Source organism: Rutilus rutilus (assembly GCF_951802725.1).
Source record: "Rutilus rutilus genome assembly, chromosome: 13".
Taxonomy (NCBI): domain Eukaryota; kingdom Metazoa; phylum Chordata; class Actinopteri; order Cypriniformes; family Leuciscidae; genus Rutilus; species Rutilus rutilus.
The window spans coordinates 16,733,626-16,747,409 of NC_140218.1; the positions used below are offsets into that span (position 1 = coordinate 16,733,626).

Genomic DNA, 13,784 nt, shown 5'->3' on the forward strand with positions numbered 1-13,784 from the left:
CATAATTATCTTTCAAAGGGGGAACTTTAATTAAACAGCTCTGATTATGTGTCTTACACCATTCATATAAAAATTTTCATTTGAAATCTACTCTTCCCTTTATAATTGATTGTAATTATTATTATTTTTTTAATCATAAATGTTACCAGACGCATTAAATGTGTCAAGGAAGAGTTAAATTAGTTACTAAAGTGCATTTGCGTCCCTTGGACTTTTATTTTGAAAAACGAATCACCGGAAAATATACTGAAATACATATAATTCAGTTCGTTTCAAGGATTGTTTTAGTGAATAAGGAAATGTTGGCTCAGAGTGGTCTTTTTTATTGATTGTAATATAGTGTATATATCAAATAATACAGCAAAGGACATGTTCGTGTTATAGCCTTTGAGACACTGCGGGGCTTTTGATAGCCGCCATCTTTGTTCGGGGCAAAGATGCCGAAAAGTTGTTCTGCATATAATTGCACAAATAGGTACAATAACAAAAATTCCGAGATCACGTTCCACAGGTAGGTAATGATAGATAGCTCACTGTCAAGATGATTTGAGGGCATTACATTTAAAAAGGTATCCGAAATTTAATTTGCAAGACTTTTACCATCATCCCTTGTCAGGTTCCCTTTCAGCAAACCATCGGTTCTGAGACAATGGTTAGATAACATTGGACGTGACGACTTTCAGCCAAGGAAGCACATGGTTATCTGTTCACTTCATTTCACCCCGGACTGTTTCAGTGGTTTGGGCAACCGTAAAAATCTGTTGTGGAACGCAGTGCCAACTCTCTTTGCTGTCCCACATCAGGATGCAAAGGTAAATCAGATCACAGCCTCATTATCTTAAATACAACTAATACACAATGTGCTTTTCATCTGTCTCATTGTCATCTGTCTACCGTCAGCAAAATAATTCTAGGAAGAGGCTGAAGAGGGCTTTAAAATATGCTGCTGATAAATGTGATGGCATTTCACCTGATAGGACCCATCCTTTCATTGAGGATGCCCAAACTGAAGAGATGCATGAGGATGCTCAACACTTTCACAATAATGTAGAGGTTTCCTGTCAAACCACAAAGGTGAGTCTTTCATCTTAAAACCTACACCTATATTTCTGTGTATATACAATAGTTATACATTAAATGCTCTTTTTTTTTTTTTTTTTTAAACAGGATTTAGCTGCCGCAGACCACACCTATGCCCTTTTGGACCCAGGCACGACCAAAACCCGTCTGTTTGACATTTTAGATGCCAACAGATGGCTACAGAGAAGGCTGCAGACTAAACGCAGAGTGATAAAAAGAATGAAACTTAAACTGCAAGACGCTCAAAGAGAACTTATGACTTTGCGTCAACAGCTCAGCTATAGACACACACATTTCCAAAGACGCTCACAGCACCCAGTACAGTGTGGCAGTGGTTCCAAGACCTAGTCAAGCAGTAATAAAGTCCTCGGGTTGCACAAACATCTTTGAACTATGAAGAAGTCCGAACTTTTGGTCATGGGAAGGGGTCATTGTGTGCAACAAATATGTTTCTTCAAAAGGGGTAAAAGTGATGTTTTTTCTTCTTCTAGTAATTAGACAGACAAGTCCAATTAAATCTGAACTTTACTGTGCTTTGGTTTTGATAGGTCTTATGTGAAACACCAAAAAAAAAAAAAAAAACCTTTACAATAAAGTCCCATTAATTATAAACAATGAGCAATACATTTGTTACAGTATTCATAAATCTGGGTTAATGTTAGTTAATATTGTTAACTAACTGTTCCATGTTCATATTAGCTCTGGTCCATTATATTAACAGATACAGCCTCTGATTTTAACAATGTATTAGTAAATGTTGAAATTAACAAATTAATACATGCTTTAGAAGTATTTTTTCATTTTTAGTTCATGTCAAGTAATGTAGTTAAATATAACCTTATTGTAAAGTTATTCAATTCTATCAAATATCACCCCGCTAATAAATTGAGGAAACATTTAAGTTTAAAAAATAAAAATAAAAAATCTGATTCTTGTGTACACCATTTAAACACAATACACCTTTCTGTTGTTCCTTGATGATTTATTTTAAAAATGACAGTCTATACTTGCTGCAAATGGTAGGCAATTAGGTAAATTATAACAATAAACACCTTTGAACAAAACCAATACTCCAGCAAAAAATTATAGATCGTCTTTTTTAACATCATTCAAATGGCAAGTGTGCAGAATGGACATTTCATATAAATTATAGAACTCAAAAAGGAAACAAAGAGGTGTTGTACAGCCAGTCTTTCAAATAAAAGATCAAGACAGAAATTAATTTGCTTTCATAAAGACCCCAAATACCAAAAAGGCAACAAAAGGTTTAAATCAACCAAAGACTGCTATAAGGGTGTAGATCTTTCCTGTATGAAGTATGGCACTAAAATGCAGGGATTAAGGGAGATTGAGCCTAAAAACCAACCAGAGGATGTTCCACTATTATTCCTTTATCCACTGCTATTCAAGTCTTTGGACACAAGGTGGGAGACTAGCCCTACTTGAGATTTAATTCACATTCTGTTTCCAGCACACATTGACAGTACCGGCATACTGTGTGTATTGGCCCCTTTAATTCCTATGACACTGCTGGCAGACGTGGAGTGCGAGAGGTGGGCCTCCAAATATTAGACTCAAGGGAATGGGATAAAAGAGAAAAATAATGCAGATGATTAAGCAGTCAGGGTTTCACTAAGAACATGCTTTGCCTCCTAAACACTTGCAAGATCATTCATTTAGAAGCCAGTGGTACAAAAAGTCAGACACAGAAAGAAGGCTGACAGCTGGGGTACACACCAGCTCCTGTGGGATTTAGTGAGTCGGATCAAGCAGCAATGGTTTCTCTGTGATGTAATGAGGGTAAAATAGCTCTCTCTGGTGAGTGCTGATTACAGGCACTGTTGTGGATCCATATTTAAAGAAGAGGGGCTTTGTTTAAAAATGGTTATGAGGCCTACCAACACAAAAATATATCTTTTGTCTTGCTTTTTCTGGAAAGGCCATCATTTTATTAGTGGAAATCCAGTAAATGAAATGTTCCAATTAAATGTTCTAAATTGCAAACAGACATCATGTAGAATATCATTTAAAACAGAACAAAATAAAGGATAAATAGGTATATGAAGACTTTAATGGGCACAGAGTGTTTCCAGGGCACTACTCCAGAACATCTGTCTCTCATCAGTCTATACCAGTCCAAGCTGTCCCTTTTAGCTCAAGAGATATATGTTCCTAACTGTCATTCATTATCAATCCTGTGGGCTACAAGAGAGAGGGAAGAAAAGAACATGGGCTTTTAAAATACAATTGGGAATAGCATTCATCTTCACTGCTGGTAAACACAATTAAAATTTGTAATCATGAAGTCAAGATTACATGGATTAAAAGAAATGCTCTAAAACCAATTGCAGATAGTTGTGTTTGCTTTGCGTACTCACATTGTTTAGGTATCCTGAGTGCTTCTGTGTCACCACATAGAACTTGGTGCATCACACCTCTGAACTGATACAACATCTTCAGACTCTTTTCCTCACCTACACAGGGGTCGTAGAAGCCTGGTAAACCAGCCTGAGGACATTCATGCAAAAACAACCAATTAATACCCGCAACAGTGCTTAACATTAGGGGTGCAGCAGTTCCACTTTCTCAAGGTTTGTTTTTTTGTATAATTTTTTGTTAAACATTTTGTACAACACTATTAGAAGTGCATTTGAGGCCAATATGTTGAGACTGACATTATTTAGGTAACACTTTACAATAAGGTTTCATTTGTTAACATTACTTAATGCATTAACTAACATGAACTAACAATGAGCAACACATTTGTTACAGTATTTATTAATCTTTGTTAATGTTAGTGAATAAAAAGTCGTTCATTGTTAGTTCACAGTGCATTAACCAATGTTAAGAAATGTTTAACTTTTAATTTTAATAATGTATTAGTAAATGTTGAAATCAACATTAAGATGAATAAATACTATAGAAGTATTTTTCATTCTTAGTTCATGCTAACTGATGTAGTTAACTAATGTTAACTAATGAAACCTTATTGTAAAGTGTTACCATTATTTTTTTCAAAGAACATATTTTACATGCATTAAGCTACACTTTAAAATGTCAACATTAAATGGAATATTAAGGAAACATACTACCTTTCAAAGGTTTATGGTAGGTAAGATTTAAAAAAAAAGTGAAATATTACAATTTAAAATAAATGTTTACTATTTTAATCAGGGCTGTTAATAGAATTATTTTTTTAATCGTGATTAAATCGCACATATTTGTGTGATTAATTGCACACTTATTGTGAAATTAAGCATACACCATTTATCTATGCTTAACAAGATCATTTTGTCGCCATTTGCTTTATCCAGACAACTAAACCATCAGATTGGAAGGTTATTATCAAAAAACTGTATTTTTCTGCAAGCTTTTTTAAATGTAAATTTAACTGTCTTTCCAAAAAAGTACACTTTAATAACCAAATGATATAAGGAGTACATATAATTCTTAAATTTATGCACACCAAAGCACCAATGAAAACAAAAAAACTTCAGAATTCACAGTGTATAGTATGTGTACAGTGCAACAGCAAAGAGCTTGTTTACATTTTAGACAAGTCAAGTTGTGATACTGAACAGGACCACATGGAGATAAAAAAACAAAATGTAATTTACGTTAACGACGCAAATTCACGTCCTTGAGCAATTTATTTGTGTAAAATTTTGAATTAGTTGTATGTGTTAAAAGCCATAATTTTAATATATAATTTATTCCTGTGATGATAAATCAGAATTTTCAGCATCATTAGTCCAGTTTTGTGCACATGTGTTACATTTTCTTTCAAGATTGTTTGATGAATGAAAAGTTCAAAATAACAACATTTATTTGAAATAGAAACCTTTTGTAACATTATAAATGTCTTTACTGTCACTTTTGATCAGTTGCTTTGCTGAATGAAAAATATTTCTTTAAAACAAATTACTGACTTAAAACTTTTGATCGTGTACATTTGCATCTTTTTTATTTATTTATAATTTTACATTAACTTGCAGTTTATTTCCCCCCTCTTTCAGTACAGCACTACAAAAAAAAGTACCGTATAACCAATTGATATTTCAAAAGCAAAATCACGCGACAGGAAGCCTAAAAAATTGATTAAACTAGAGAAACCTTATTGTGAATTCATTGCTGTTCTAATAACTCGCTACTCTCATCAATTATTCGTTTTTTGGAAGAAAACAAACGACAAAGCAAGTATAACTGTGATTTACCTTAGAAGCTTCTGTGAGAATGAGCTTCGAGTCCTTCACCAGGCACTGTAGAGGCACAGTGACATCAATGACCCTTGCCCTTTCGTGCTTACGGCTGTTGTCTGTCACAAACTTGCCATACCAGGCATTGAGGATGATCAGACCTGGAATACAACACTACTGAGTCACCAATCCTCATTTGGCACAGAGTTTAAATCATAGTTTGATCACACCCAATGTTATTGGGAGTTATGCGGTCATACCCATTTTGGACTCCTCCGCTTCGATAATTCTACGCACAGACTCTTGCATCAGCAGAACCTAGAGAAAAGAGTGATTTCAAGTAAGACTGCTTGTATATGCACATAGTGAAGGCACACATTTATCACCCTGACACAGCGACTGATGTGCAGATAGGAACGGTAGCCTGACGCTAACTCATTGTTTCTCCAAGCACAAAGCGCCTGCCGTGAAAGTTATGACCACTTTAAACGGCCATGCATTATAAATTATTTGCAGCGTATTTAGACATTATAAACTCACAGCTGCTTCTGCCTCTTGCTTCTTCTTGGCGACGTCTGATGCCGAGCTCTCCCGCTGCTTCTCAAGCTCCCTAAACAAAAGGTTCAATGTTAATTCACCATTTGCTCTTTTACTCTGTTTCATGGCCATTAAAAGGATTTCAGTATATTATTTTCCAGACTCACAGGGGATAAACGTTAGAGAAGAGTGTTTGGAAGTCAATTGGCCAATAAAAGACAACAAAATGAAATAGGTGGGGAATGTGACTGCGACTCTGAAGATGTAATCAGCTAAAAAGGCTTACTGTTCCTGCTGAGCACGAACATAAGGTCTGATAACCAGCCGCTGGATGGCCAAGTAGAACACAAGGGGTCCGACAGTGGCATAAAACACGGCGCTGGGTAGAAGCTGGTCTGTTAAGTGAATTGGGAAGAAGTACGTCTGACTCGCTCGGTTCAACCTGAGACAGACAAAAACACCAATTTCAGAGCTACTGAAAAACTGCTAATGGGAAACAGCTTCAAAATGATCAAAAGCCTTTTACTTGATCTTGAGAGAGACGCCCTGAGGTACTCCAACACTGACAGTAGCACCCAGGACACTGTGCCTACTGATCTTAGTCTCTGCGCCGTATTCCACCACCGTACCGAAAAACCCTGACCTGCAACACAAGTGCTGTTTATATTAACAGGATAGAAACAGAAAATGTGAATCATCAAGACATTTGAGAGGACGATTGATTAGTTGTGACTAACCACAAATAATCTGCAGGTCAAGTGAACACAGAATCTAGGATATCAGTCACAGAGGCTGCATTTACACAGCAAGGCCAAATACACGGATCCTGTTTGTTTATATATTAATGTAAGACTAGCAGTCTTCGACCCCCAAGGGGGTCCACAACAATACTGCTGTGTTCGCCATATTTGATCAAAAATGTATAATAAGCATCAAATAAAAATACAATGTTAACTTAACTTCAACTAAAGCTTGAACCAAATCTTATAATTACATTAAAAAAAAAAACAATAAAAAAAAACAGACTGCACGAATAAAGAAAGGCGAATTTTACATAGATACATTTTATTATTTCTAAAATAACAAAATTAAAATACCTCTTATAGCTATTTTTATTTGTGCATGCAACTATGATTCACATTTAGGGAATTCAATGCATTTAGTTACCTCACTTGAGCCTATCATAATCAGTTCTGTAAAAATTACAGAGATTATGAGAATCAGATATACAAGCATTTAGAGGTCAGACAAGATACATATAGGACTTTATCCAAATTGGATGCAAAAAGATAAAATACGTATATAGGGATGGTCAACAACTTTATAATATAATAGCACAATATTCTTAAAAAAATAAAATAGTATAACAAAATCACAGTATAGACAATATTCTTTAAAAAAATAAAACACTTTAAATACAGCAAAAATTATGAAAAGTAATTTTGATTTAAAATAATGTCCAAAATATAATATTGGGAGAATCTTAATTTCATCATAAAATAATAAAAATCACAATTAAAATAAATTATAATTAAAAAATACTGTGCATAATGATAAAAAAAAAAAAAAAAAAAAAAAAATTTGGTAGACAAATTTTTACCACTACACAGTTTAAACTTTAAGTGCCAGATTTTTGGTTAAAAGTGTAAATGAAGCCAAAAAAAACCAAAACAAAAAAACAGTACACCACAAAAAGACAAAGGCAGCAATCCACAGACACATACTTGATAGAGCCCTTGATCTTGGTCTGATCATCATCCTGGAATTTGTACTGGTAGCTCATCATAATAAACGTATGTGGAATTCCCAGCTATGGTGATAAAAAAAAGTGGTGAGTCCTAAGAACAGTGGTTGGAAAAAGAAAACTTTGGCATAAAGATCAGGGAATGTGTGTGCAAAACAGTAACTGACCTGCACAGCAAAGGTGAAATGACTGCTTTTGGTGTCCCTGACGATGCTGGTGTTCATGGAAGACTGAGTTCCCCAGCGCCACTGTAAATAACCCATAGTGTTTTTGTCTAGGTGGCGTGCAAGCATAGTAGTGAGACCTGGCCGTATACCACGGGATGAAAACTGCATGCCACAATGAGCCGTTGTGAAGCTAAAAAACACAAATATATCTCAGTACACAATACACAAAATAGTATGCAACATATAACAAAAAAACAGCATACAATTTTCTACGCTTAAACATATCGCTCAAACACCACTGATATGCAATGGGCTCACCAGCGTGAAGTCAAGTTACGGAAAATCTTCAGGCCGAAGAGAGGGCCATGAGTGTCTCCTGCCCCAAACTCAACCTGTATTAAACATATAAATATGTTATAAGATATAAATCATGTTTAGTTTCATGCTCAGCAAACATTATAATCCAGTCCATTAGTATGTAAAACATGAACTGAATGTCCTCACCTCTCCCCAGCCCTTAGCCGAGGTAACTCTTCGCAAGGCTAAGTTTATGTTTCCTCCCCCATTGCCATTGTGTGTGGAGAGAGAGCCAGAAAGAATGGCTGTGTCTGAGGTGGTCAGAGGGGCCTATGAAAGCAAGGATAGACAGCATATCAAACTTATGACTGTATCAAGATCAGGGTCAACGACATATATATATTTATATATGTTTCCATGATAAAGAAAAGGGAAAAATCTTGTAAAAGGAAGGAAAAATCTTGTTTAAAACACGTCTCTAAGAAATGTGCTCTTTGTATTTATATATCAAAAGTTTAAATCTATTGAATATATAAATATAATAATTTTTTGTACAAATTCAACAGGAAAAAAATGAGTGTCACGCCATTAATCCTTATTCTGGAAGCATATTTACATGTAAATAATTGCACAGTCTAATCAAAATGTAATAACAGATGGCCTACTCTACCGTTCAAATGTTTGGGGTAGGTAAGATTTTTCCACAAAAAAAAAAGTGTTTACTCTCGCTGCAAAATGCAGTAAAAACAGTAATATTGTGAAACATTACAATTTAAATAGCTGTTTTCTTTTTAAAATGTATTTTATTTCTGTGATGGCAAAGCTGAATTTTCATCATCAAAGATTAGTGTCAAATGATTCTTCAGAAATCATTCTAATATTTGGTGCTCAAGAAACATTTATTTTTATTATCAGTGTTTAAATGTTGCTGAAAGGGATAGTTCACCCAAATGCATAGAAATTCCATAGTATTTAAAAAAAAAATCATATTATGGAAGTCAATGGCTACCATTAACAGGTTAACAACATTCTTCAAAATATATTTCTTGTGTTCAACAGAAGAAAGAACGAACTTGAGGGTGAGTAAGTGATGATAAAATTTCCATTTTCAGGTGAACTATCCCTTTAACATTTCTGTGGAAACCGTTTTCACTTTTTTTCAGGATGAATAGAAAGTTCAAAAGATCAGCATGGATTTGATCGAAATATAAATAACATTATAACATATAACATTTGTAACATAATTGTCTTTACGGTCACTTTTGATCAATTACAAACATCTTTACTGTTACTTTTGATCATTTACATTTTTATTTATTTAATATAATAATAAACTATTTTTTATAGCGCCTTTAAAGTGCCTTCTCAAGGCACTTTACACAATAAAACAGACAGATAAAAATACAAAGAGTACGGGGAAAAAAAGGGAACAGAATGTAATACAATTACGGTAGTTAAAACCATCAATAAAAAGCTGATCTAAAAAAAAAGGAAAAAAATAGTAAACCAGCTTGAGAGGAGCGCAAATGACAATTAGGAGTATGTAAAGTTAAAAGCGCAGACAGATACTGAGGGGCCAGACCATGCAGTGTCTTACATGTGAGCATAAGGATTTTAAAATCAACGTGGAACCTGACCGGGAGCCAATCCAGTATTGGAGTGATGTGTTAATTTCTCCTGTATCCAGTCAAGATCCTAGCATCAGAATTTTGCACACATTGCAATTTGTTGAGTGTGGTTTTAGGAACCCCAGCAAGAAGTGCATTGCAGTAGTCAATGCAGAATAAAACAAAAGTATCGATAAGCCTTTCAGTCACAGGAGAAGATAGCATAGGGTGAAGTCTAGCAATATTTCTGAGATGAAAAAATTAATTCTTAACAGTATATTGCACGTGTGAGTCAAAGGAAAAACTCGGATCAAATCTAACTCCTCAATTCTTAAAAAAAGTACCGACCCAAACCTTTAAACAGTAATGCATCTATGAAGGTTTGCATCAGAAGAAACATCATGTAAGGACTGTACCTCTATGGACTGAGATATGTGCATCCTGTTGATCTCAATGTGCGGTAAACCGCCGCTGCCACCAGCAGAGATCTCTTCATAATCCTCCTCATAGTGATCAAAGAGGTCTGTCGCATCAATACCCACGCTTATTGTCCCCTGAGTGAGACAGCGAACAATCAACGAGACCTGTATTAATGTTGACAGCGGATACTGCTTTGAAGGCATTAGGTCAAACCTTGGGGTTGGTCCTTTGCTGTAGTCTTCTCTCCTCTCTTTCTCTTTGAAGTCGCTCATACTCTTCACGGATCTCTGCTGGCGTTCTTTTCCTCTCTACAACCTAGAAATCATTTTATTGTGTAGTAGTGAGCACAAAAAAAGATGACACATAAGTCCAATGGGAAAATGATTTGCTTGAAATGTAATAGAACTATGGAACGAATCCTAAAGCATTTATTAGTCTTCAACTTACCTCCCATCCTTCCACATCCAGCCCTCTCTTGCCATATACGTCATAGATTGCTCTAGATTGTGGGTCGCTTAGTACTACAGAAGCAAATAAATCACAATCATCAAATATTCATGAGTTGGTATTAAAAATGTATGTTTACAGTAAAGAAAAGCTGTCTGCTAAAACATTACAAAACACTTCTTTGATAATAAAAACAGGCACATAATACAACAAAAGTGTCTTGCTTTGTCAGGGGCATCAAATGGCTGAGTGTGCAAAAACATTGTACCTTCATGAGCTTTGTGCACCAAGTTAAAAAGCTGCTCTGCCTGCCTCTTAAGCTCTGGATCTCTGTGCTTGTCTGGGTGGTAGAGCATGCAAAGGCGGCGATATGAAGCCTTGAGCTCGTCCTGTGTGGCCTGAATATACAATTAAAAAGAAACCGTTCATTCTTCAGATCCATCATCATACACCTAAACTTCAGCGTTGCTCTTTGGAGGAGAATATACAATAAAAAGGTGCAAAAATCAACTCTAAAAACTAGTTCAGAAGTGGTAATCAAGAACCTTACGAGACTTTTGTGTGCACGCTAGTGACCATTATCTCAAAACCTTTGTACTTCTGTTCTGTTCCACTGAGGTTTGACAAAATGAAAAAGTCAAAGTCACCATTTGATTTGATTGTATGGCAAAAGATGAATGTCAGTCACTAGGATTCTGCATAACATATCCACAGAGGAAAGTTATACAACTTGAGGTTGAGTAAATGATGATGGACTTTTCACTTTTGGGTCAACTATTCATTAAAATGACCTGAACAGTTGGCAAAGAAAAAATTATCTCAGAAAACGGTTCAATGAATGTTTAAATGTCATTTGTTGAGTTTTCGTGATTGAAGTCAATACTTTGGTAACAGTTTCACTTTTACAGTTGTGAAGTGTCAACAAGAATCGCTTATACCCCGTGCTTCTCGTTGAAGTCTAAAAAGAACAGAAGGCATTTACGTATGATATGTGTCAGATCTATTAGAAACCATGCAGTCAAATTCCAATGATAAACAAGGGTCACGGAGTGCTGCTGACTGAGCCATAGCTTAACGGCATGCTGTCGGATCCTGTTTAAGAGCGCGATATGTGAAACGCCTGCTTTTACTACTCACTTGCGGCTCTCTTATCTTAAACTTCTCATTTAACAAGAGTGTGTCATACCTCTCTGCGGACGTTTAACAAAGAATAATAGTCATCATTGTCGATTTCATCTTCTTCCAAGGCCGCCGCCATATTTACCACCTTTCATCCCCGCCCCAGCGCCAGATCAAACTACGCTGATCTTTGGTGTGTAGAGTCGGAGCGCATGAAGGACTTTGGTGCCACCCTCAGGATGGGAGGAACACTGGACAAAAGGCTGGGGTGACTACTTTGGGCCTGTCCCAATGTAGTATGTTGACAGGCAGGTAGAACATCGAATCATTGCATTCGGATCGAATGGACGAAAATGTTTTGGTCCTGTGACTTCCAAAGAAGATGTACATGTTTTAATATTTAGACCACTTCTATAATTGATTGCTATCAGGATGTGAAGAGAGTTTCAATCAGTATAACAAAAGTGTTTATAAAACAAATTGCCTATCCTACCGTTAAGTGTATCCTTCGTGTCCACAATTGTTTGCACACATTCCAATTCACGATAAAGAACTGAGAGAAAATGAATCGGCTTGTCTGAGTTAATTATTACAGTTTTTCTCAGTCGCTTTGGTGCATTTCTCACATCACTATTTACATTTGCACAACAGTTAGTTCAACCTCCGCAACATTTAATCATTTGTGCACATCATAGTAGCAGTTTCTCATTCCTTCCAACCAATTGCAAATGCTTTTGGACATGCATCAATTGCTTTCATACAACTCTCTGCTGTTTTATAACATTATCATTTGCTTATGTCATGTCAGTCAAAATTAACTATACTTGTGAATGCTGAATAGTCATTCCATATAAAACTAATAGTCCTCATTTCATTGCTTGAGTCATTACATACAAAAATGTTGAACTAGTTGTCAAAATCTGTCAAGCAAATTAAAAAAAAAAAAATTATCTTTTTTTTTTTCTGAAAATGTCTCCTAAATTGAACAATTTCTCTCAGGTGAATCTCAGCTTTCACTGATGAGGAACGTCTGGATGTGCATGAATGATTACAGTACTATGTATGTTGTATGTTCAGTTCCAATATGTACTGCAGTATTGTGTACAGTTGTGCACAGCTCTACCCAAAGGGAGTTTATGTTTGTTGTAAATAAGGGTGTGTTTTTTCTTTTGCACAATGCGGTGAACAAATTAGAATTGCAAAGAGCATATGCAGTAAAAATGTGAAACATACATATTCGGTGTCTTGTACTCAGTTACCTCCCTAAATACAGTAATGTGTAACTTTACTGTATTTTTCAAATGGCTGTGCAAATAGTATATAGTGCTGTCTTGAGCATGTTCAGGTAGTGTCACCAAGATCTGACTTTTTTGCATTGGAAAACATTTACAGAGTAAACTGTCATAATGAAAACATGACAAAGCCATTTGACTATCTTGTTCATAAACAATGGTGTCAGGACTTTTCATTTTGATGACACTGACACTTTCATTGACATGAATACTTGCTTTTGAGGAATGAGCTCTCCATTTTGAGCAAGAGACACGCTTTTGCAGGTTATCAACTAGGTTTTGCAGTTTGTACTAATTGTTTTGAGAACTGAATTAACTGTTGTGCAAATGTAAATAGTGATGTGAGAAATGCACCAAAGCGACTGAGAAAAACTGTAAATGTAAATGTAATGTATTATGCCATCTTTTGTTTTGGTGTAAATAAATCACTTAACACTAAACTGCCAATAAGCCACTGGGATGGGAGACCACAGACGGTTGTCATTTACTGTATTGTATTAATAGAAAGTCATAAAGATATAATATACATTTTCCAAAAATAGGTTTTAATAATATTTTCATGCCGTGACCGTGTGGACGGGAACATGTATGACTTAGCAATGAGCACTTACTAGACCGTCTTATTCTAGCATTTAATGTTGAGGAGCAATCTAGCCTAAAAGCATCGAAAGGATTAAAAAGTACACAGCCTCATTAGGATGCAGCTTTCCGTTTGAGAAGCACCCATGGTCTTTGCACTTGACCACTTGTCTACTTACATGACGTATTTCCTGTATTTGGCCCAAGTGTTCAAGTGGGCATGAAGGCCGCAAGTGTGTTTAGAACTTTTGATGACCTGATGGGACACACTTACAACATAGTTAAAAAAAGAAAAAAAT

At 35.6% G+C, this 13,784-nt stretch overlaps 2 protein-coding genes across 2 annotated transcripts; one reads left to right on the top strand and one right to left on the bottom strand.

The window, feature by feature from the left end:
* The first annotated feature begins 137 nt into the window (after nucleotides 1–137).
* On the top strand, nucleotides 138–1,985 carry thap3 (THAP domain containing, apoptosis associated protein 3). The gene is made up of 4 exons (XM_084428333.1): nucleotides 138–511; nucleotides 617–812; nucleotides 901–1,074; nucleotides 1,168–1,985. The coding sequence occupies exons 1-4, from the start codon at nucleotides 438–440 to the stop codon at nucleotides 1,426–1,428; spliced, it is 705 nt and encodes a 234-aa protein (XP_084284459.1). The 5' UTR covers nucleotides 138–437; the 3' UTR covers nucleotides 1,429–1,985.
* A 56-nt stretch (nucleotides 1,986–2,041) lies between these two features.
* On the bottom strand, nucleotides 2,042–11,813 carry dnajc11a (DnaJ (Hsp40) homolog, subfamily C, member 11a). The gene is made up of 16 exons (XM_084428328.1): nucleotides 11,682–11,813; nucleotides 10,764–10,893; nucleotides 10,496–10,569; nucleotides 10,262–10,363; nucleotides 10,045–10,182; nucleotides 8,229–8,351; nucleotides 8,043–8,116; nucleotides 7,725–7,914; nucleotides 7,538–7,623; nucleotides 6,340–6,456; nucleotides 6,100–6,255; nucleotides 5,817–5,886; nucleotides 5,537–5,594; nucleotides 5,295–5,437; nucleotides 3,459–3,588; nucleotides 2,042–3,282 (listed from the first exon to the last, which is right to left on the bottom strand). Exons 1-16 carry the CDS (start codon nucleotides 11,751–11,753, stop codon nucleotides 3,260–3,262), a joined length of 1,686 nt encoding a protein of 561 aa, XP_084284454.1. The 5' UTR covers nucleotides 11,754–11,813; the 3' UTR covers nucleotides 2,042–3,259.
* Between the last annotated feature and the right edge of the window lie 1,971 nt (nucleotides 11,814–13,784).